Below are 25,445 nucleotides of genomic sequence, written 5' to 3' on the forward strand. Positions count from 1 at the left end.
CGTTCCCAGAAACATCCTGGTAAATCTTTCCTGAACCTTCTCCAGCTTAATACTATCCTTAATGAAAAAGGACAAGTAGAATTGCATACATTACTTCAGAAGAGGCCTCACAAACATCCTGTACAACCTCAACATGACATCACAACTCCTATATTCAATGGTCTGAGCAATGAAAGCAAGTGTGCTGGTCACCTTCTTAATGACCCTGTCTACCTGTGCCACAAATTACAAAGAAACGTGTACTTGAACCCTGAAGTCTCTCTAGTCTATAACACGACCTACGGCAATACCATTAATTGTGTATATGATTCGGAGATGCTGGTGTTGGACTGGGGTGTACAAAGTTAAAAATCACACAACACCAGGTTATAGTCCAACAGGTTTAATTGGAAGCACACTAGCTTTCGGAGCGATGCTCCTTCACCTGATGAAGGAGCTCCTTCTCCTCCTTCACCGAAAGCTAGTGTGCTTCCAATTAAACCTGTTGGACTATAACCTGGTGTTGTGTGATTTTTAACATTAATTGTGTAAGTCTTGCTCTTGTTTGTTTTACTGAAATGCATTTATCCCAATTAAACTCCATCTGCCACTCCTCAAACCCATTGACCCAACTGATCAAGATCCCTTTCTAATCTTCGATAACCTTCTTCACTGTCCACCCTACCACCAATTTTGGTGTCATCCACAAACTTACTAACCATGCCTCCGAAATTCTCATCCAAATTGTTTATATAAATGACAAACAAAAGTGGACCTAATACCGATCCCTGTGGAACACCGCTGGTCATAGGTCTCTAGTCCGAAAAACAACCCTCCATCGCCACGCTCTATCTCCTATCATTAAGCCAATTTTGTACCCAAATTCACTTTGACTCTGATATGATTCAACTTTACTAATTAGTCTACCAAGCCGTAACTCGTCAAGGGCTTTACTTAAGTCCAAGTAGACAACATCTACTGCTCTGCCCTCATCAATCCTTTTGGTTACTTCATTAAAAAACTCAATCAAGTTTATGAGACATGACTTTCCACAGACAAAACCATGCTGACTATCTCTAATCAATCCTTGCCTCTCCAAATGCATATAAATCCTATCTTTTGGAATTGCCTCTAACAATGTACCCAGTACAGATGTCAGACTCTTAGGTCTATAGTTTCCAAGTTTCTCAAAATCTTAGATTGCACCTGGGATGTTATTCAAGCTCCAAAGTTCCTGTAAGGTAGTAGGAAGTCTTAAAGAACCCATGTAATGAAAGAGATTGTGTGTATTTACCACACAGGTGAAAGTATTTACCACGTGTCGATGATGATTTGGATCATCCTGAGGCTGTAACTATTAGTTGAGTAATCCTAATATGTTTCCTGGCTCTTCCACCCACTCCTGACTCTGCTGGTATATTCAGAGCCAGCAAAGATCACCCAATTTGAATGCCATCAGTATTTTGGTTGCTGAACCAGTATAGCAAATTACAAACTACAATGCAGGAGTTGGTTGGATGTGGTCAAGGGAAATAGGGATGTAAGTTGCAGACAAATTTCTGAAGTTGAAGCTGAAGCCTGAAGCCTGAAGTTGAAATCTGGATTTATGTATTGGTTGCATTGTCAGTATTGGATTAATGGCACACTAGGCCCAAAACTCAACTCACATTCTCCTCCAACATTGGTAACTATGCTGTGAGAATGGACTAAAAGTAAAACGTCTGGCCGTTACAAGCCATTTCAGACACTTTAACACTGGACTGCGATCCAGCAGACTTTGTATTATTTGGTCTTATATTCTAGTATCTAATCCTGCTGCCAAGTTTATGCCCTATATCTGATAGATGCAAGCTGAAAATGCTGTTGATTTCCATTCCTGTTATGTTCTGGCCATTTCTGAATTGCACATATTTGTGCAGATGATCTATTGTTACTCATCTTACCTAAAGTGTTTTCTGCTCTACGTACCACTGATTTTAGCTTCAAACCAAAATCTAAGTTATTTTCCATATTGCATGCTTTGGAATTGTCAGTTCTTTTTGTTTGAAGCAATCAACTTTTATGGCTTCTCCATGTTGACATAAATTAGAAAAAGAATGGGATAAGTTGAGAAATTAACTCTGAGTTTTGATGAGGAGATGAGTACTTTTCAAATTTAATTTGATTTTGCTCGTGCAAGTAGTACACAAAATGTAAGCAGAACAATGCCTTCAATAATGGTTTTCTCCAATATAGCTAGTTTACCCAGGCAGAGTGATAGTGGATTCTGAAGTAAAGTAACTGAGTTAAGCACTTGCCTGGTAAGTTTAAGGTATAGGCCTATAATCCTATGTGGACTTATTGAATACTCTATATTCAACTGCTGTTACTTGTTTGTTTTTCATTGTAGTTAAGTCTGGAGTTGTCTGGAAACTGGATCATCACAATAATGTTTAGCATGCACTTGATTTATCCTTTTAATGCCACTGATCTAAATAGATTGGTCAAATGGAAGATCAGCAAAATGATTCTCTAGCCTGGTTCTCCTTCTTACCCTCAGCAATCTCACCAGACTATTGCACAAAGACAGCAGGAAATAGCTATTAACTTCAGATTATTCAGTTTATGATTTGTTAGACTTTCGTGCAAGTTATCTGAAGATATTGTCATGTCTTTGGAGGCGTAAATACAATAGTGCACATTCTAATTCTTCCCATTGGCTCAGATTTCAGAAACTGTGAAAGCAACAGTACTTACCACTGATTTTAAAGATTGTTGCCCACTAAGATCAAGCAATCTCAATTGTTTGGATTTCTGCTTCTAAAGCACGATGTTGAATCTCACATCTTTTCAAGCCGAGGCAAGTGTTCAGCAATATTGATGCCAGGTGCTAGCATGGATAGAAGCTTGGCTGTCTGGCAGAAAGCAGAGAGTGGGGATAAAAGGGTCTTTCTTAGGATGGTAGTTGGGGACAAATGTGTTCCACAAGGCTCAGTGTTGGAACCACAACTTTTCACTTTATATATTAATGATTCAGATGAAGGAACTGAGGGCATTCTGGCTAAGTTTGCAGACGATACAAAGCTAGGTAGAGGGGCAGGTAATATTAAGGAAGCAGGGAGGCTGCAGAAGGATTTGGACAGGTTAGGAGAATGGGCAAAGATGTGACAGATGGAATACAATGTGGGAAACTGTGAGATCATGCACTTTGATTAGAAGCATAGAACCATTGATTATGTTCTAAATGGGGAGAAAATTCCAAAATCTGATGTGCAAAGAGACTTAGGAGTCATAGTCCAGGATTCTCTCAAGGTAAACTTGCAGGTTGAGTAGTTAGGAAGGCAAATGCAATGCAGGCATTTATTTTAAGAGGATTTAAATATAAAAGCAGGGATGTACTTCTGGGGCTCTATAAGGCTCTGGTCAGACAACATTTGGAGCATTTTACACAGGTTTGGGCCACATATCTCAGGAAGGATGTACTGTATGAGTGGGTTCAGAGGAGGTTCATGAGAATGGTCCCAGGAATGAAAAGCTTAACATATGAGAAACGTTTGAGGACTCTGGGTCTATACTCAATGGAGTTTGGAAGGATGAAAGGGGATCTCATTGAAACATACAGAATACTGAATGGCCTGAACAGAGTAGATATTGGAAAGATTTTTCCATTGGTAGGAGAGATTATGACCTGAGGGCATAGCCTTACAGTAATGGGAAGACCTATTAGAACGGGGATAAGGAGAAACGTCTTCAACCAGAGAGTGGTGAATCGATGGAATTCACTGCCAAAGAAGGCAGTGGAGGCCATGTCATTGAGTATATTTAAGATGAAGATGGATATGTTCTTGATTGCCAAGGGGAGCAAGGGTTACAGGAAGTAGCGGGCGAATTTGGTTGAGAAATCTATCAGCCACGATTGAATGGCAGAGCAGACTCGTTGAGCTGAATGGCCTAATTTCTGCTCCAATGCCTTATGTTCTTATGGTCTAAACAACAAACAACAATGACGCCTTTCCACCAACTGCACCTTGTATTCATATATCACCTTGAAAGACATTCCAAAGCTCTTCACAACAGTGTTATAAAGGAGCCAGCCATGGAAGAAATTATCAGACCAGAGCCCCAAAGCAAAATGGCTGAGTGGAGGAATGCCCAGTAGCGTAGGAATGTCCTCCTTCATTCCGGGAGTATTAATGCCATCATCGTTTCTCTGATACCTCTGATACCTGATACTTACTTTGAGGTAAGTTATGAGAAGAGATCCTGACTGATCACCTCTAGCAGAGCCCAGACTGGTGTCTGAAGCTGCCTTTGACTTATTGTATCAGTACCCCATGAGTGAATCTCCCTTGACTGTGGTCTGCTGACAATTATAACAGGTTTTCTGGCTTTGTTGCTGTACTAAATGGCAAGGCAACGTCACAGTAAACATTTCATCTCACATTTTAGTTTGAAAAAGATGTTGAAACCTACTTCTCAAGAGGCAAATAAAATTTGATGTCCTTGTACATGTTTCTGCAGACAACAGTTCTCTTTGTGACTGAAATTTGATAAATATTGAATCAAAGTATCTAATTTTTGGCAATAACAATGTTAATTGCACAGCTTGTGAGAATGATATATATGTTGCTCACAGAGCAATCACCAAAGTAACCTCAGCATTTCAGCATTCAGCAGAGTTAGTATATGTAATGCACATAATGTGGAATGTGTTTAAGATCTGCTTCCCTATCCTTCTCTCTTGCCCCATTCCATTGTCCCTTGCCTCACTTCTACTTTCCTGTTCCATTCCACTGTCTATCCATCTCTCCTGTTCAGATACATGGCCTTAAACATTTCAGATTGATGATGACAATAGAGACCAATAGATGGGAGTCATACAGCGCAGAAAAGGCGCTTTGACCTATCAGGTCTGCACTGACATGACTACCACTAAAGCCTGCTAATCCCAATTTCCTGCACTTGTCCCATACCCTTTGATGTTATGATATTTCAAGTGCATGTAAGGATCAGGTCAGGAGTGGCCATAAAAAGCTTTTGTATTACTTCAGGATGGGCTGCATGTGATGCCAGTACCAGTCCACAACCTTCTATTTTAACTCGCAGGTTAGAGTAATGTACAGGTCATTCTGCTATAACACATATTCCACTAACATGAATTCACTGTAATGTGATTGGGGACACTGTTTCTAAAACGCCAACTTTTAAAACGTGTGTTGGCTATGACGTGATTAAATCACCAACAGTTTAAGCACTGTTTCCAAAGCGTGACTTTTCAACAATGCACAGTTGCATAAGAACGCAAGCATCGCATTATAGAAGAACTACCCGTACATCTGGATATTGTCACTGAACCTCAACAAAAGTTTTCTTCTCACAAAAGAAGGGGATGAGCAAACTTAGTTTGCCTGTCCCTGATTGATAAGTTGCTCAGTCAATCACTGCTGTGGATTGTAAAAGAACTCTCTAAAAGGTGGAAATACTTTGTCACGTGGACTGCTATCAGCCAGCAACATTATATCTTGTAAGTTAAAAATGGATAAATGTTTGAAGCATAAGAAGATACAAAAGCAATGGAGAGACATTGGGAAAGTAGGATGAATATTTAGTTGCCTATCACTCAGTCAATTACCTAACTGATCAGTGAGTCATATCCTCCAATCTTTACAAAAACTTCAGAGCAGTCAATCAGTGGTGGCAATGGGTGGGATGAGACATGAGGAGAATAAAATCTGTGCAGAATTACATATATCACAGTTCTCATTGTAATACTAATTGGTCGTGCTGGAAATTTATAAAGCAAACTATTTTTATAAACTGAGGAATGTTGCTGAGTCAACTTTGTCTCCATTAAAGTCAAAAGTCATTCTTCCCCATGTCAAGTCTTAAGTTAAAAGCAAGTCTTGAGTTGGGCTGAAGTATAAGTTACTGACTTGAGCCAAAAGCCTGATTGCTGATTTGGGACTCTAGAGATTGCTGTCTTTTTCATAGGAATAATAATGGTATACACCAACAGTCTTTATAGTTAATCTGCTTACAAATCTATTTTACTATTGCCAAGAAATTTATAGCAACCTAATTAGATGCAAATTGGACCATTACATTATCAATATGCTTTGACTAGATAGTGCTGTTTGTATAGTGCCAATGACAATGGAGTTAGCAAATATTAATTTAACAGACAACATTTGTGGGCAGCATGGTGGCACAGTGGTTAGCACTGCTGCCTCACAGCGCCAGAGACCTGGGTTCAATTCCCGCCTCAGGCGACTCTCTGTGTGGAGTTTGCACATTCTCCCTGTGTCTACGTGGGTTTCCTCCGGGTGCTCCAGTTTCCTCCCACAATCCAAAAATGTGCAGGTTAGGTGAATTGGCCAAGCTAAATTGCCCGTAGTGTTAGGTGAAGGGGTAAATGTAGGAGTATGGGTCTGGGTGGTATACGCTTTGGCGGGTCAGTGTGGAAATGTTGGGCCGAAGGGCCTGTTTCCACACTGTAAGTAATCTAATCTAATTTGTACAGCCTGTCCATTATTTGGATCATCCAACTTGTAACATTAGCCATTTATGTAGTTCATGTTGTCTGGACTAAGGACTAACGTAAACTGAATTCAGACGTGGACTAGTCAATTAGTTAATGTAAAATCATATTGGGGCTATGATATTTTTCCTTTGAAACAGATAGTAATTTACAGAAAAACATGCTCTTTTTGAAATAAAACAAAAGGCACTTTTCATAGTTGTAAAACTGATTTGAAAAGTTATACATCATTTCGAGTCATGGAGTCATAGAGATGTACAGCAGTGGCAAGACCCTTTGGTCCAACCCGTCCATGCCGACCAGATATCCCAACCCAATCTTGTCCCATCTGCCAGCAGCTGGCCAATATCCCTCCAAACACTTCCTATCCACATACCCATCCAAATTCTCCTTAAATGTTGCAATTGTACCAGCCTCCACCACTTCCTCTGGCAGCTCACTTACCACCCTCTGTGTGAAAAAGTTGCCCCTTGGGTCTCTTTTATATCTTTCCCCTCTCACCCTAAACCTATGCCCTCTAGTTCTGGACTCCCTGACCACAGGGAAAAGACTTTAACTATTTACCCTATCCATGCCCCCTCATAATTTTGTAAACCTCTATAAGGTCACCCCTTAACCTCTGATGCTCCATGGAAAACAGCCCCAGCCTGTTTAGCCTCTCCCTATAGCTCAAATCCTCCAACCCTGGCAACATCCTTGTAAATCTTTTCAGAACCCTTTCAAGTTTCACAACATCTTTCTGATAGGAAGGAGACCAGAATTGCATGCAATATTCCAACAGTGGCCTAACCAGTGTCCTGTACAGCCGCAACATGACCTCCCAACTCCTGTACTCAATACTCTGACCAATAAAACAAAGCAACCAAACACCTTCTTCACTGTCCTATCTACCTGCAACTCCACTTTCAAGGAGCTATGAACCTGCACTCCAAGGTCTCTTTGTTCAGCAACACTCCCTAGGGCCTTACCATTAAGTGTATAAGTCCTGCTAAGATTTGCTTTCCCAAAATGCAGCACCTCGCATTTATCTGAATTAAACACCACCTGCCACTTCTCAGCCCATTGGCCCATCTGGTCAAGATCCTATTATAATCTGAGGTAACCTTCTTCGCTGTCCACTACACCTCCAATTTTGGTGTCATCAGCAAACTTACTAACTGTACCTCTTGTGCTCACATCCAAATCATTTATGTAAATGACAAAAAGTAGAGGACCCAGCACCGATCCTTATGGCACACCACTGGTCACAGGCCTCCAGTCTGAAAAACAACCCTCCACCACCACCCTCTGTCTGCTACCTTTGAGCCAGTTTTGTATCCGAATGGCTAGACCTCCCTGTATTCCGTGAGATCTAACCTGGCTAACCAGTCTCGCATGGGGGACCTTGTTGATCACCTTACTGAAATCCATTTGTGTTTACTTTTTAAAAACTTCTGGTGCAAAGCATTTCAAAGGGAAGAAAATACAATTGTTCATTTTAATTTTTTGCTTTGATTATTAGGCTCAAATTTATATAACAATCACATAAGCATAATTCAAAACTTTTACATAATGGTATTATTTTCTAAATGATTGCAGATGTTCTGTTGAATCATTTATAATGTTTAAAAATATGCACACAGACATATGGTAAATGAATAACAATCTTGCGTTTCAAATATGTAGGAAAGCAGATTCTAGCCATTGGGACTTAAGGTACAAATAAAACTATCCCAAAAACATTCCACACTTCTAGAAAAAGTCTATGTTAAAAATATATGTGAGGATGAATACCTTTCACCCTAAAGAGTTACATAGCTGTACATTGTGTTTTACAGGTATCACTCAGAATAATGATATGTTGATAGTGTTTTGCTAAGCCTTATAGCAAATCTGTATTGTACAGAATGGTAAGATTATGGAATGCGCAGTCACATGGACATGTTATAGTGCTGGTGCATTCAATGGCAAGTTAGATATACAGATGAAAGAAAAATAAAATAGAATTGAAAGTTAACAGGGTGGGATGAAGTAAAATGGAGAGAAGCTTGTATGGAGAGAAGCTGGTGTCAATTAGTGTTGAACAGTCAATTTCTCTTTTTGTTGACTTTGTAAAGATTGGAGGATATGACTCACTGATCAGTTAGGTAATTGGCTGAGTGATAGGCAACTGAATATTCATCCTACTTTCCCAATGTCTCTCCATTGCTTTTGTGTCTTCTTATGCTTCAAAAATTTATCCATTTTAACTTACAAGATATAATGTTGCTGGCTGATAGCAGTCCACATGACAAAGTATCTCCACCTTTTAGATTTCTTTTAAACTCCTTCCTAACTCTCCATAATTTAAAAATAATGACCCCTTTATCACGATCTCCCAAACCAGAGGAAATAGTATTTACATTTCACATGTATTAAAGCCCTTCATCGTTTTCAAAGTTGCAATGAGTTTTAGCCTGTTTATTCTAATGGAAATAGTCCCAGGATCACAAGTCTTGTCTCAGAATTTCCTAATCAAGGTCACATTCCCTTTCATTTCTTTCATTTGCATAAATTGATATTTGCTTCTTTACTGTTGTACTTTATGACCTAAAATTAGCATAAAGGTCTTTGCAATTAAACTGATTCCAGTCAGCATTGTGAATGTCTGACTGGGACCTCATTATTATTGGACAAGCTTTACGCAGTGTTCATTGTAGTATACCTGTTGGAGGAATCCCAAAAATCACAATTGCATGATATAATTGAAAGGCACATACCACATATGAAGAAAGCGTGCACTCAGACTGCAGACAAAGCTATGTGTGGAAGAAGCACTGTCAGATTCCTTTGCTTCTGCAATGCTGCCTTTGAGACTTTGGAACAGGGCAAACTATTTGCTATCAACACAAACATGCATACGCTAGTGGGAAGAGTTGACTGAGCTGATAAAGCCGTCCCAGCTTTCTCCTGAACTAATAAATGCCAATTTAGCTCACAAGATATGATTGCAAACTTCAAGGAGTTTCCTTATACACTCAAAAGCCCTGCTCCTGATCACCTTTGTGAAACAACTTTATTTGTTCCAAAGCAGAAAGTTGCCCAGAATCTGAAACAAGAGCCACAGCTGGAAGATGCAAAGCCCACTTCCATAGATTTTCCCATCCACGCAATGGAGATGGCAGGCGTACTAACGGTCATCGTCATTGTAGCATTGAAGGCGACATTAGGCAGTGTTTTTTGCAGCATTGTTTTAACACCACAGTTTGCTGATGTGACAAAGTAGCTCACCCGATTGATACACATCACATGAAAAAAATCCAAGTTCTGAGAAAAAGTCACTGGACCTGAAACGTTAACTCTGATTTCTCGCCACAGATACTGTCAGACCTGCTGAGATTTTCCAGCAATTTTTGTTTTGTTTCTGATTGACTGCATTTGTAGTTCTTTCAATTTTTATTGAAAAGTTGGGGATCATTGTAAGAACTCTCCCACAGTCCAAAGATGTGCAGGTTAGGTGAATTGGCCATGCTAAATTGTCCGTAGTGTTAGGTAAGGGGTAAATGTAGGGGTATGGGTGGGTTGCGCTTCGGCGGGTCGGTGTGGACTTGTTGGGCCAAAGGGCCTGTTTCCACACTATAAGTTATCTAATCTAATCTAATCTAATCTGATATAATTTCAATCAGATGGATTAGTGCTATGGAAGAACCTGGTTTCACAAAGTACCTGAAATAATAATAGCCCTCTAAAACTGCCAGTGAGCTGCCTTTGACTATGTGATTCATGTATTTTCAAGGTTAAGTTGAGAATGGGCTAGGCCTTTCAGGACATCTCACAGGCAGTAAGTCTCTGTTAGCAGACAAACCAGGAGTTAAAATTCCTCACTGTATACTCATCTGAAGTTCCTCCTTCTGTGAGGCAAACCATCCAATACAAACTTGTGTCCATGGCAGAGGTCAACCAGCTCCGAATGGATTTATACAAAAATTAATCTCCAATTTAAAAGATTTTTATTCTGCTGTTCTTTTTTGAAGATAAAAGGGAACATATTCTTCCTCCTAAAATGTTGAAACACTGTAAATTATTAAGTTGAGTTGCAATTTATAATAATTACAGCAAATTGCTCTACACATAAAATGCACCTCAAATGGGACGGCTGGTCAAAATAGCAGAATTATTCCAGGTTTTAAACAGATGTTCTTGATTGGGCAGTTTAGTTTCTGTGACAGATGACTGTGTACACTCAAGCTGCAAGCAAAACAAATTACACACAAATAGAAACGCTGGGCATTTGTTTCTAATGTTGGAAGTTCAACATCTTGTTTAAAAAAAAAAGCTGCACCATTTTAAGCTACTTGGTTGTGAATGACCTTTCCTGCATGTTTATTTTATATAGATACAGTACATCAAACTTTAAATGCATGTTTACAACCAGTTCCTGGAAACGCTGTAGTTTTCCTATTCCTTGTTTTTTCATAATGTATGCTTTACCCTGCTTCATGGTGAAATAAGACTGAAGTCATTAAAGTTAAATTGTAAGTTTTTCCACTCTTTGTTGTGGTAATGAAGCATGAAAAACAAACATGTCTGCCACTTAGTTGTGATCACCAAAAATTCTTGTTTACTTCACATCGATAGCTTACAACAAAATTATGATTCACCTTTATACACAAGTTGAAGTATCAGGCAGTTCAGTTTGTACACTATGTTTATTTCTCAATGAAAGGTTATGATTAATATATAGTCTGAGAGTTCTATGCAATTCGCAGATTGCACATATACACTTTCCTTTTTATTCCAAATTAGTAGGACCACTACAGGACAATTGCTGATTTAGGTCAATCATTTGGCAATTGAAATAATTCCACAGTGGCTGGTATCCTGTGACCAAGTCACCCTTTATTTACACGTGGAGAGTTCTTGACACTGATGCAGCTCCCTCACAGCCTGCTCTCTGAGTGAAAAGGATGTCTGACACTCTCTGGTTCTTATTGGTTCAGCCAGAGCTCCCTGTTTGAACCCAATTAACAGCTCCAATCAGGGAACTCATATTCTATGAGGTCCTCTTGGCGGACTCTTTACAGTCACTACAGAAATAACTGCAACTTTTACCGAAGTTACAAGGGACAGAATTATAAGAACAAAGAACAGTACAGCACAGGATAGGTCCTTCATCCCACCAAGACTGCAGGACATATTATGCCTTTCAAAACTAAAGAGCCTTTTGCCTAAATGCTATCTGTATCCCCCTTTTCCCTGCCTATTCATCCACGTGTGAAGATGCCTCTTAAATGTTGCTACAGTATCTGCCTTCAGCAACTCCTCTGGCAGCACATGCCAGGCACTTACCACCCTCTATGTAAAAAGCCTATCTCTTACATCTCCTATAAACTTAATCCTGTTTAGCTTAAACTTACGTCCCCTAGTAAGTGACATTTCAACCTTCGGAGAAAGATTCCGACTGTCCTTTTCATCCGTGCCTTCCATCATTTTATAAACTTCGCCCCTCAGCCTGCGATGTTCAAGTGAAAATAAACCAACTTTGTCCAATCTCTCCTCATAGCTAACATCCTCCAAACCAGGCAACGTTCTGGTAAACTGTTTCTGTATCCTCGCAATAGTCTCCACATCCTTCTGGTAGTGTGGCAACCAGAACTGTACACAAAATTCTAACTGAAGTTCTATACAACTGTAACATGACTTGCCAAGTTTTATACTCTGTGCCCTGATCGATGAAGGCAAGGATGCTATATGTCTTTTTGAACAACTTATTGTCTTGGGTTGCCACTTTCAGAGTGCTGTGGACCTGTACATCTAAATCCCTTCTTATGTAAATGCTACTTGGGGTTCTGCCATTTACTGTATATGTCTGTCCTGCATTAGATCTCCCAAAATGCATCACCTCACATTTGTACAGATTAAACTCCATCTGCCATTTCTATGCCAAAGTTTCTAACCTATCTGTATCCTGCTGTATCATCTGGCATTTCTTCCTCATTATCCACAACTCTCCCAATCTTTCTATTGTCCACAAATGTACTAATCTGACTGCCTATATTGTCCTTCAAATCATTTACATATATTACAAACAATAGGAGTCCCAGTGCTGAACCCTGTCGAATACCAATATTCACAGATCTCCAGGCAGAAAACACCCTTCCACCATTACTTTCTGTCTTTTATTACTAAGCAAATTTTGTAACTACCATACCAGCTCACTGCGGATCCTATGTGACTTTACCTTTGTATCAGCCTGCCATCCAGGCAACCTCCACCACCCCGTCTTCATCAATCATCTTGTCACTTTCTCAAAAAACTTGCTTGTGAGACACAACGTTCCCCTCACAAAGCCTATTGCTAATAAGTACAATTTATTTCTAAATGTAAGTAAATCTTATCGCGAAGAATTTTTTTTCCAAACACTTCCCCACCACTGATTTTTGGTTCACTGCCCTTTGTTTCCCAGAGTACCCCTGTTGCCCTTTTTAAACAAAGGAATGATACAGACAGAAAGAGACAGAACTGGTCATAGCGAGGAAAGCCAACTATAGTGAGGGAAGCAGTTAAGTTACTGCAAGAGGTTTTATTGTGGCTTTGTAACTCCAGCAGATCATTGATATTTGCTTCTGGATTCTCTGACCAACAAGATTGGGCACCTTATTGTTAAAGCTATATTATTTAAAAGGTCGCAAGGAGGGGTCAGAATGGACGCAAGCTATAGGTGTCCAAACACAGATAGCAGTTGCCACAGAGGTGTCTTGTGGTGCCACCCCTGTCAACCCAGTTTTCTGTGACATCTCTAGCAGACATGCTGTAGGGCATAGAGACCTGAAGAGAAATATTCATTTATTCCAGTGTGCACATGATCAGTTGCAGAAACAAAGCAAGTGAGAATTTGTGAGCTAGAGGAACAAGGAGCATGGTGCTGAAATAGATTCAAAAAGCTCATGCGGGAGGGAAAGGTAAATGACATACCACCTTTAATTGCCCCTCTTGACTTCATCACCTGGGTTCCACTCCTTAGACTAACACAACTTGCTGCTCCAGACATTATTCTTTCTTGAAGCTCTCTGAACAGCCTCCACTGACATTCACATTCAGCTTACTGTCATTCCTGAGAGAAACTCTTCACAATATTGTCAATCCTTCCCCTCCACAGAATCTATTTCTTACACTCAGCAGTCCTCATTGCAGAAGAAGAGAGCACAGAATTCCAGAGAGAAAGAGAGAACCGAAGGTGATCCTTCAATAATAAACACCCTGACTGCAGCTGGGAGCTACAATGCCCAAACTGTTGGAGTACAGGGACCTTGAAGACCGAGAGATGCAGGCCTTCTTCCTTGGGAGTGACTGCTGTCTTTAAATTTTGGATCACGTCCAGTCCTGAGTTTCTGCCTTGAGTCTTCAAATGGCTAACAGTCCTATTCTCAACCCATAGGTCTTTAAATACATGGTGCAAGACATCTTGTGGGTGATGGGCTCCAAAATGGAGAATTTGCTTCCTTTTCTCTCCTACTGTGATGCCATTTTGCCTAATTATTAATGAAGTGTGTATTGGAACCCGAATGGCAAAGTATTGCCAGTTTGAATGATTTTCAACAAGCTCCATCCTGAATATCATTGATGCTGCCCTTCAAGCACAGCTTTAGAATGTCTCTGAAGCATTTTCTTTATCCTCCACAGACCACGAGCTAGTTGAGAATAGAGTAAATAGCTGCTGACAGGGGAGGTGTTTTTCAGCCATTTGGACAATGCGTTGACTCTTATCGCTGTTGATGTTAGGGAAGTTTTACCTGAAGCTTATGCTGTTGCCTCCATGGAGGTACACTCGCATTTGTTTGATGGTCCACAGGTTGAATCTTGGTGAAGATGTCCTTGTCTGATCTGTAAACTCAGTTTGCTACTTCAAACAAGATTGGGGAAAGCCTCAATTTGGCTGTTCAATACCTCACTGAGGTGCAGCCAAGTGCTCCTTAGTTCTTTGCTAACAGAGGTGATTCCCGCAAAGATGGAAACAGGCACATGGAAGTGGGAATTCTTTTTAAGTCTCTGTTGTCCAATCACTTGTCTCTATTGTTGTCTTCTGCCTTTCAAACTTTGAGCCAAACATTATGAGGGGAATAGAAGATGAGCAGTGGATGTCAGTGAAATGGAAATGTCCCTGATTCTATAAATGTGCTTTATATTCGAAGGCATTATATAATAGTGATGAAACTTATAGTGTTGGAGCCTCAGGTTGACTGACTGAATCGTGCTTGTATGAGTCTACTATAAATGACAGTTAGGCAATTGCAGAAACTCTGGCCACATCAGATTCATCCTGCTCCACTTCTCACCTTGGTCCTCCCCTTTCTCCTTCTCTTGCTCATTATTGAAGTAAAATCTCTTTCCATTAACAACTGACTTGTGGGCCTTGAACCATTGCAACAAAATTGAAGGATCTGTGCTATTGGCGACCAAGTGGATGTAATTCGGTCAAGACAACCGTAGTGTTGGTCCCCTGGTTAATGCATTTTTATGCAGTAGATTATGAAATTCTGCATTGAATCCCAGCAGAAATGAGTTGGAGGCCAAGAAATTCAAGATTGCGGAATCATGACTGCCGCTAGCAATGTGTGTCCACTTGGTCCACTAGATAGGAGGTTTTGTGTCAGGAAACTTTAAATATTAGGCAGCAATATTATGGGAAAGTCTGACTATTAATCATGTCTATTATTATTGTTTCTTTAAAGCTAGAGCTTTAAGTTCAACCCATCCAGCCCCTTGAGGAACAAGTAGCTATTTTTTAAAAAAAGGGAAAGTTTTGTTATTGCCACTGGTGTTGTTGCCAATGTAAAACATGGCAAGTGGAGCAGAAATACCACCCAGGGTCTAGGAAATCACCTTCAAAACACGGAAAGGAGACTCTTGGAACCAAGTCCTTGTGGGCAAAAGCCTTTCCTATCGGCAAGGAAACAGCTGTCTTCATTCAACATTTATAGCACTTGCTCCTGTTAATTTCACAGCGCTGTCAATTTCTGCAGTGTTGTGAAAAAAAGTTGAGAGACTGTACCACAAGCCTCACTGTGCTATATTTATATTGAAGTTCATTGTATTCATTTTCTTCACCATTTTGTTTGATGTCAAGTATCTCATTTTTCTGATCTTGCCATATTTTCCCAACTCATTCCTGATTAAGGGCTTATGCTCAAAACGTCGATTCTCCTGCTCCTCGGATGCTGCCTGACCTGCTGAGCTTCTCCAGCACCACACTCTCAACCATATTTTCCCAAATGACTCACCTCAGCCCACGTCATTTACAGGCTGGGAAAACTCAGCCAGACTTCTTCCCCATATAAGTGCTGCACATTTTCAACAATGTGGGCAGCTCTCAGAGTTCAAATGGGTCAGAGATTGAAAAATGTAAAAATGCAGTTGACTGAAGATTTAACATGGATTCTGATTTTAACAGCCAGGTCAGAAATTTCCCAGACTGTCTGAACAAGGTGAGAACCTGATAAGATGTTAATGCGCAAACCAGTGCAATGGTTGTTGATTCTAGACAGAATGTGACCCGCTTGCCAGGTGAGGTGTGTCTAAATTTGAGTAAAATGAATATTATGAACTTCAATGTGCATCTATCATAGTGAAACGTTTGCTTTAGTACAGCCTCCATTTTCAGGGCTACCAAATCAGCTGGACATGTCTGGTTTAGCTATACCCATATAAATGTTAGTGGAATATGGATATTAGTTTGTGATGCCAACGTAATTGAAGCAGAAGGAGAGTGAGCAGTTTCTGGTGTAAACTGTGTCAAAATTGCATCCGATTTAGAAGATATTTCTTTCCCCCTTCCAGGTTTCTGTGCAAACCTATTTGGGTATCACTGAATTCTAAACCTTTCCTGATCCTGTGTAATTGCAATCTATTTAAAATGCAATACTTCAAGAGAAAATTGTGCTTCAGAAAATATTCCTTGATTTATTTGATTGGCAGCTTGCTAAAGTATGGAAAATACATTTAAAAATTAATTCCTTTCAAATATAAGTATTTGAAATTCGATTGAGGTTCCACAGCTGGTGAATAACCCAGCTTTAGTTACTGTAAATTACGGATAAGAAAAATGAAAAACTTCTTTCTATTTAGCTTGGCATACGGTTGTCTGATACTAAATAATTTTCATAAAGTAGTTCAGAAACCTTTAGAAGTTATGTATTTGCCTTGCTGGTCCCAAAATTTCACCTTAATATATGTGTCATCGTAGGCCTACATATAAGTGCAGTTAGTATTTTTCAAAGTTAAGTTACAAGTTTTTAGAACACCAATATAGTGATGGTGACCTCTTGAATTCCTCACATCTACAAATGCATTTGTGTTAACTGCTAAACAGAATTTAGAGTGACTGCAAGGGTAAGGAGCTGGTTGTTAGTAATTATAGTACTCCTACAGGGGAAATTGTATATAAATGTAAATTTCATAACCTTCATTATTGGTGGTTACACCCTAAACTAGATAGGTTTTAAGTTCTGAAATTCCTCACTAAATTTCACCACCCCTTTTCCTCTTTTAAAGTGTTCCTTAAAACCTGTCTCTTTTGAGCAATCTTTTAGTTCAAATGCCACCTAATGTGGCTCAGTGTCAAATTTAGTCTGATATTTCTCCCACACAGCGGTTTGTACATTTTACTACATTGAGATGTTAAACAACTGCAAGTTGTTTTTGATTAAATTCAGTATGTTTCTCCAACATGTTTCGTAGTTAACAAAACATTTTTCTATTTTCGACTTGTTGTTCACTGACTGAAACATAATAAGATAAATCAAGCACCTTAGCATATCTGGAATATTTCATTTATTGTATTTCACATTATTTGTCTCATGGATTTTCATTGGCCAAATTATTCTGGACTGTTACATCTACACATCATCTGTGATGAATAGAAGCCAGATTATAAAATAAATGCATTTCCAAAACTAGTTCTTATTGGGATGCCAGCCAGACTACAGCACAGAATTTTTCATCTTCATCAGTCTGCGTACAGTACTTGCTTTTTACAAGATAAACTTCCTTTCAGACACCCCCAGGGAAATATTAAAACACCCATTAAGTGTTATTTAAGAAAGAGAAGTTATCCAGACCAAGTTTTGCAAGCTTTACTGCCTTTTGTTCTTTTTACAACTGGGGGTGGGTGGGGATTATTTTCTGTTCTGCAGTTTAGCTGAGACAAACATGGAATGTTTGTATGGTTACAATAATCTGTTACATTTTATACCTGGATGACAGTTGGCAAAATATCAGGTCTTTCTTGCACTTTGCATATATAAGACTCTTCCCTTGTCATATCATGCCTCCCTCTGCTTTGTAGAGTGTGCGTTATTTGGTAGTACATAGACGTGCCTGTGTGAAGTGGCCTCTATGGCCTTATTGCTCAGTTGTCAGAGAGGGAGGCTTCCCCAGCACAAAAGACCAATCTCTCTACTCTCCACAGTGGATTAGTTGAGAATAACTCTCCAGACTCTTGCGGGCTGTTTCAGAAGAAACTTCCTACGAGGAGTATAATTTTCTCCTTTAAATGGATGAATGTGTTACCATCAAGAAAAAGCATCTACAAAAACCCATATTTAGGTAAGTTTCTAGTATTTTGCATTTTGTTGCTAAAGTTTTTTTCCCTTTCTGTTAAGAATTATTGCAAAGAAATTGTGGAAGTGTTTTGTTGTAGTTGTGTAATAGTTAATTTTGTAAGCTGTTAACGTCCTGACAAATAATGTAATAAACCAGTAATGAAACCACTTTATGGTTTTTAAGATCCTTCCATTTTGCTGTTGATTAAGTGAACATTTTGTACTTTGATCACATTTTTAAAAGTACCCTGCAAACTTTTTGTAGAGCATTGTACATGTGCTTGCTGTGTGTGGTGATATAAAAACAATTAGTTACAGAACATTGCATCGGAGTTCAATGCAACGTCTCTGTTTTTAATCATTAGTCAGTTAAACCTCTAGTAGAACTGTCATTTTTGCTGATGTTTGTCAAATGTTAATTTTAAGATTATGTTTGCAAAATAACCATTCTGTGTATTAGATGGACAACTGAAACACTGGAAGGAAATAGATTTTCATAGCTTCATAAAATGAGCAGAGTTTATTTTCACTGAAGTACCATTGTGGAGTTGTTTTTTAATAGTTCAAAATATAATGCTTTTCTGTTTAAAAAATAGCAGCAGAAGTCAGAATTTTGCTTTCAAAAAGGAGCCAAGATTTCTCATTGTAAAAGAATTTTTTCCCATCTGTCAGGATACCTTAAGTTAACTGTCCACACACTGCTGTAATTGACTTTGAAGGCAATCAAGTGGTCACCAAGCATGGGAATGGCATTATTCCTGGCACTCAGCATAAAGGGTCTATGGTTGGAAAAAAGAAATAGTGTACATGTTATTTTGTTTATGACAAGTAACATCCCGAGACCCACTTTCACTCCCATTGGACTAAAGTTTATGACATCTGTGGTGTATCGCAGCTGTGAAATTGATAGGATAAATAAATAGACGTAGATATAAAACATGAACGGCCTGTTTACGTTGGCTTCTATAATTTTAAATGAATATAATGCTCTATGACAGTAAAAATCTGTGAGAACGTGCTGCGCTGATAAAGTGACAGTTTTCATTTTTAGAAAAGTTTAATCATCAGGTTAATAAAATGATCAGGCGCACATGGATCAGTGAACTGCATCTGAAGAATGCACTGACAAAGATAAAGACCTAAAACAGAGAAATTCAAATGCAGTGTCCACTGGTGTTTTGGTTTCTTACCTCATGTTTATACTGAAAAAGCAGTTCAAACTCTGTAAGCTGAAGTATGCCCAACCTAATTGCGACTCGAATTCATAGTAAGTTTGATATGGAATTACAAAGGTAGACAAGAAGCAAATGCTCTAAATGTCTACACCAATTTCAGCCAGTATTCTTTCAGTTCCCAGGAAACACAGTTATTCTTTATGTTCTTCAGGCTGCATAGAGGACGGAGAAAGAGGGAGTAGATAGGAAAGCCTCAAAAATGTACCAGTGCTAGAGGAGCTTGCATATATCAGCCTTGGGCTTGTGTGAAACAAATATGTTGAGCTGACCTTGTGCTTGGCAAATGTAAAATGATTTGTATCATTAATATGTAGTAATTATTTTATGACTGAACAATGAATTCAAGTTTACAAAGTTTTTGAGGGGTCCTATAGTGTCCCTACTTCTGGGTCAAGAATCCTGGGTTCAAGTTCCATTTGCTCCAGAGGTGCATAATAACATCTCTGAACAGGTTGATTTTTTAAAAATCTACAGATGGATTGATAGGGGATCTGTGGCACAGTGGTAGTGTCACTGCCTCAGGGTTCAAGTCCTACCTTCCCTGGAAATGCATCGTAACAGGTTAAATTGAAAAATTTCTGGCTCTTGCCCCGACTGTAATGTCAGGAGGTCTAGTTTCAAATCCTGCCTATCCCAGATATATGACATAAGAAACCTGAACAGATTGATTAAACATAATATATAAAGTAACTGCTTACTGAGGAAAAATATGAATAACAAGTAGAATTCTTGAATTGATTTCCACCTATGACTTATAATTCTTTGTATAATTAAATGTAAAAATCTATCAGAGAAATTGAACATAGAATCCCTACAGTGTGGAAACAGGCCATTTGGCCCAATGAGTTCATACAGACCCTCCTAACAGCATCCCACCCAGACCCATCTCCCTACCGTATCCCTGTAGCCCTGCATTTCCCATGGCAAACATATCTAACCTACCCATCCCTGGACACTATGGACAATTTAGCGTGGCCAATCCACTTAACGTGTACATCTTTACACCGTGGGAGGAAATCAAAGCACCCAGCAGAAACCCACAGACACAGGGAGAATGTGCAAACTCCACACAGTCGCCTGAGGCTGGAATCAAATCTGGCTCCCTGGCGCTGTGAGGCAGCAGTGCTCACCACTGAACCAATCTGAAATGTTCGAAATTGTGCTTCAATCACCTTTTGTCTTATTATGCTTTCTCTTTTAAAAACATAATAGAACTTTCATTATCTGTATTCCCTTCTCTTCCCTTTCAGTAATGTACAAAATATTTCATTGGGTTAGGTATTACATATTCTGAGTTCTTGGTTCTGGAGAATATAAGCTTTGCACTTGCGGCTGTATGTACAACCCAACAGAAGAGATAGGGTTGTCTGTCTGTATGCTGCAAGCAACTGGTTTTTGTCTAATCCCTGTGATGGGACTGCTTTTGAGAACTTAATATCTGTGCAACACTGAAACATCATTTGGGGTCAAGCGATCAAAGCGAGTCAGAACTCAAGTGTTTGGAGTCCAGCAGATGATGTGTTGCTGACAATATTTTGAAGAATAAGTAAGGAGTGGAGTAATATTTACTTTGGGTGAGGATGCAAGTGCTGGCAGTTGAGAGTCAGCAGCCTGTTAGACCAATGTTCATTTTCTTGTGTGTCATGCCTAACTGATTATCAAGCAACAGTTTTCTCTGGAACCCAAATGAAAAGGAAATCTCCCTGACTCTATCCACACAGACACATAGTTCAGATATCAGGTGTTGGATACTTAATGAGACAATCTAAATAGATCCCTTCGAAGTTTAAAAACATATTGTTTCAAATGAAGTGAAGGAACTTTGGGTCTTTGCTAAAGCTTTCATCTGGGGTGGCTAATTTCTCTGAGTTAACGAATCTTTCCTCAGTAAGAAAAATAGAATCTGAATGCTTTAATTTCAATGCAGTCACTTTTCAGCTTCTAGCTTTTAAAGTGTTAACATGGCTGCCTTGTAATGCATCTCCTTTCAGTCAGAATGTTGTGTTTTAACTGTTCTCAATGACTTGAGTTCATAATCTAGACTTACATCTCTGTGCTGTAATGAGGGCCTGTTAGAGCCGAAGAAGTGAACCCTTTTAGATGAAGATTAACCAGAGTCTACATACCAATATGAAATATATCATAGTCTTACTGGAAGAAGAAAGAAGATCAAAGTTTCAAATCAGGAGGTGGGTTCGATTCTTGGATCCGAATTTTAACCACAATTGAAATCCTCAGTGAAAATGGTGGATGTGGCCACCACACTAGAATTCCCATCCCAAACACAGTATCTGTCAATTTTGTGGAGGAAGTTTGCTTTTTGTACATTTGTGGACATTTTATGCAGGCAGCTGGCCAGAGTAATCAGCAGTACCTTTGCTCCTGTGTGACGTTGTTGACCTGCAGGTCTGAAACACAAAGTGCTCCAGTTAAACCTGACAGGAAAAGTTCTGATTTTGTGGATTTGTTTGGACAATCTTCTATCCAGATCCTGGGTCAAATTTGTTTCAGTCCCAGACAGGAGGGATGAACTGGTTATTCCTCGACCCACGGTTGGTCACAACAAGGTTAAATCCAAAAGGGTCCCTTCTCTTTTGGATATCTTTATCCCTGACCCAGATGAAGCAAAACTTTCTGGAGTTTTGATGCAGCTCTGGTGCTCAGAGGCAGGCTGCAGGCCCAGCTTGTCCCCACACCCAGCAATTCCACTCTTGTTCCAGGGTCACCTGGCTCAATTCCCACCACTCCGGAACTAAAATCCACCTTTTGGCCACTTTCACCCGGTGGGGTTTGCGGAGCCAGGAAATATCAGGAGACTGTCTTCCTGACCAGGAAGTGAAAATCCAGACCATGAAATATGATTTATTTTACTCCAGGGTCAAGTCTACCACCTAGTTAGAGGCCAGAGGAGAGTCAGGAAGTGGACACCAGGCAAATGGGCCATGCTCAGGTATGAATCAGGAGCCAACAATTGTGGTGCTGGAAAAGCACAGCCGGTCATGCAGCATCCGAACGGCAGGGGAGTTGGCGTTTCGAGCATAAGCTCTTCATCAGGACCACACTTCCAGCACCACACTTCTTGACTCTGATCTCCAGCATCTGCAGTCCTCACTTTCTCCTCGCTTCTTATAAATCAGGAGCCATTGTGTCTGCATGTTGGTCAAAATTGTGGGATCTCCATGTTCCTGTTGAGCAGGGCGTGGAAAGCTATGTCCCGGATAGTACAGAAAAGTGTCCGTTAGCAAATTTTTAGCAATGTCCTGTTCTTCTTTGCTGAAACTTTCACTTCTTTTTGCGCCAAGGAAAACTGTTTTAGCACATGAGCACCTTACTGTCCCTCTTCAAACGAGATTGTGGTTGATTAGCTACAGGGGTCTTCGAACAGTTGGCAGCTCCAAGGAAAATATTGGAAAGCCAGAGTCGAGCGCTGTGGAATTAATTTGCCAAATTAACAAGATGGATGTCTTCAATTTTACACTCACCTCTGTCTCTCCCCATCCTTGTGAAAGTCATCAGAATTAAGAACAGAGACAGCAGACCAACAAGTTGAATGCTAGCGCCATGTTTTCTTCATCTGGCTTCTTCTGTTCAGCTTTGTTTCAATGTGGGATGGGGAAGCCTGGCCCAGTATGTTTATGAACCCTCCCCTCCCTTGTCAGTCTTCTGCAAGAACTGTTCCCTCCCAGACACCCTGGTTCACTTCTCCTTCATGTCCCCACAGCACCACGGCACCTTGCCCTGCAACCGCAGAAGGTGCAGCTCCTGCTCGTTTACTTCCTCCCTCCTCATCATCCAAGACCCAAGCTCACCTTCCAGATGAAGCAGCAATTTACTTGCACTCCACTTACTCTAGTCTACTGTATATGCTGCTCACCACCAGAGAAACAAAGGGTAGACTGACTGACCACTTTGCAGAACATCACAGAAAATGACGCTGAGCTTCCAGTTGTCTGCCACTTCAATACACCATGCTCTTCCCTGGCCAACATCTTTGTCTCAGGATCACAGCAGTGCTCCAGCACAGCTCAGTGCGAGCTGGAAGAACAGCAGCCTTGGGACACCTGCAACCTTCTGAACAAGATGCCAATTGGAGGAAAAGGAAACAGAGTTGTGTGTCATCTCAAAATGATAGAGGCTAATAAGCCAAGTAGTAGTCAAGATTCCTAACGCTGTAATAAAGCTTGATTCGTCCTGGTATACAGTGACACTCGGAGGGACAACTGAAAGCTGTGTTTGAAAGACTATGGTTAATTGATTCAGTAGTAAATGTTGCCGAGAGTGTGGTACTGGAAAGGCACAGCAGGTCAGGCAGCATCTGAGGAGCAGGAGGATTGATGTTTCGGGCATGAGCCCTTCATTAGGAAGGGCCCTCCTGATAAAGGGCTTATGCCCGAAACGCTGATTCTCCTGCTCCTCAGATGCTGCCTGACCTGCTGTGCCTGACCTCCAGCACCACACTCTCGACTCTGATCTTCAGCATCTGCAGTACTCACTTTCTCCTAGTTGCCAAGAGTGAGTTTGCAACAGCACAAGTAATCTACCTTGGACATGTAGTGGCTCGGAGACTGGTCCTGCCAAAAACAGAAAAAGCTGGCTGTGATGGAGTACCCCTGCCTCCAGTCAGGAAATCATGGCGTAAAAACGGAGAGAACTGAGGATGTTGTAAATCAGAAAAAAAAACAGAAGTTGCTAGAAAAGCTCAGCAGGTCAGGCAGCATCTGTGGAGTGTTAACTTTCTGGGTCCAGAATAACACATTGGGATGTGTAATTCCTACTGCACACTTGGACTGCACCACAGCATTATCGCTACTCCATTGATAGACATATTTAAGAAGGAAACAAAGAGAGCACAGCCAGGGAAGTGCCCAGCATCCTTTGGCAGGCTGAAAACCATCTTGATCAATAATCCAGTGTTAACTGTCCTTATTGGCAAGGCAGTAATTGATGCCAATAACCTCAGTTCTGAAGAAAAGTCATACTAGACTTGAAGTGTGATCTCTGTTTCTCTCTCCGTTGATGATGACAGACTGGCTAAGCTTCTAGGAGAAAGCGAGGACTGCAGATGCTGAGGCCAAGGCTAAGCTTCTCCAGAATTCTCTGTATATGTTTCAAATAAATCATCCCCTGTTTATTCCAGCCTTTTCAAATGGAATCCCTTTTCTCACTCCTTTTCTCTCTGCTGCCTCTCCTCTAATTCACTTGCTCCTTTTCTCTGTTATGTTCCCTTTTATTTCTCTGAAATGTTTTTGCCTTTTTTTCTCACTCTACTTTTCCTTCTATCTTCACTTTCCCTCTCTTACTTTTCTCTTCAAATTCCAATTCTGATATGTTCTTACTGAACTCTTGTCAGTGCAACTTTGACTGTTTTCGCATTTAAACTTCTCTTTCTACTCCGCGACCACCAGCGCTCCGAAAACTAGTGTTTCCAAATAATTCAGTTGCTTAGTCACACATTTCAGTTCACAAACATACAATGCCTTCAAAGTATTAGAATTTATCCCACTCTGCTGAAATAAACTCACAGCTAGACATTTCAATTCATAGCATCTTTAGTTCAATGTGCAAGAAATTTGCAATAGTGTTTTCTTTTATTTTTCCTTTCTTAATACTGTATTTCCCACTTCCAATTAAGTGTCTTTGTCTTAGGTTTCAATGTCGGATAGCCTCCAAATGTGTGTTATGTCTATTATTGGAGAGCAGCACTGATTCTTTTTCTAGTATCACTCCGCTGTTGGTTGCAACAAATTTTAAATTTAAGCAGAGTGGTATTGTGGCCAATTTATATAGGTCTCAGATTGCCAAGGTCAACATTTAAGAACAAGTCAGCCAGGTTTCTTTAATCAACCACAAATAACTGGTGTATTTACAAAAAAGAAACTCACTCAAACTAAGAAGCAAAATCTATTGTCAAATGGTTTGAATTATACAAAAGAAAACACAAACACAAGTGTGCACACCCACACAAGCATCTGAGGAGAAAAAGTAAATTCTTCGGAGTGTTAACTTTAACCAAGTAATATATTAATTTATGTAAAAAAGAATAAATTATGGATTGTCTCAAATGGTGTTCCGATACCTAAACTATTCTGCATACAAAGATTTTAGCACAGGGGTATCTAATTGGAACAGCTGTATTTGTATGGATTCCCTTTGCTT

The 25,445-nt window shown here is 40.0% G+C and overlaps 1 protein-coding gene across 4 annotated transcripts in view; it reads left to right on the plus strand.

The window, feature by feature from the left end:
- Positions 1-25,445, plus strand: part of pde1a (phosphodiesterase 1A, calmodulin-dependent) — an 811,397-nt gene that overhangs the window by 526,385 nt on the left and 259,567 nt on the right. Inside the window, exon 1 of one of the 4 annotated variants that reach the window (XM_072579065.1) lies at positions 17,489-18,058. The exons of the other annotated variants lie outside the window; for them this stretch is intronic. Within the exon in view, the coding sequence (XP_072435166.1) occupies positions 18,006-18,058 (53 nt within the window). The 5' untranslated portion in view covers positions 17,489-18,005. Of the gene's footprint in view, positions 1-17,488; positions 18,059-25,445 lie in introns of those variants that run through there. 4 annotated transcript variants of the gene reach the window in all.

The sequence above is a fragment of the Chiloscyllium punctatum genome, chromosome 10, assembly GCF_047496795.1.
Source record: "Chiloscyllium punctatum isolate Juve2018m chromosome 10, sChiPun1.3, whole genome shotgun sequence".
Lineage (NCBI taxonomy): Eukaryota > Metazoa > Chordata > Chondrichthyes > Orectolobiformes > Hemiscylliidae > Chiloscyllium > Chiloscyllium punctatum.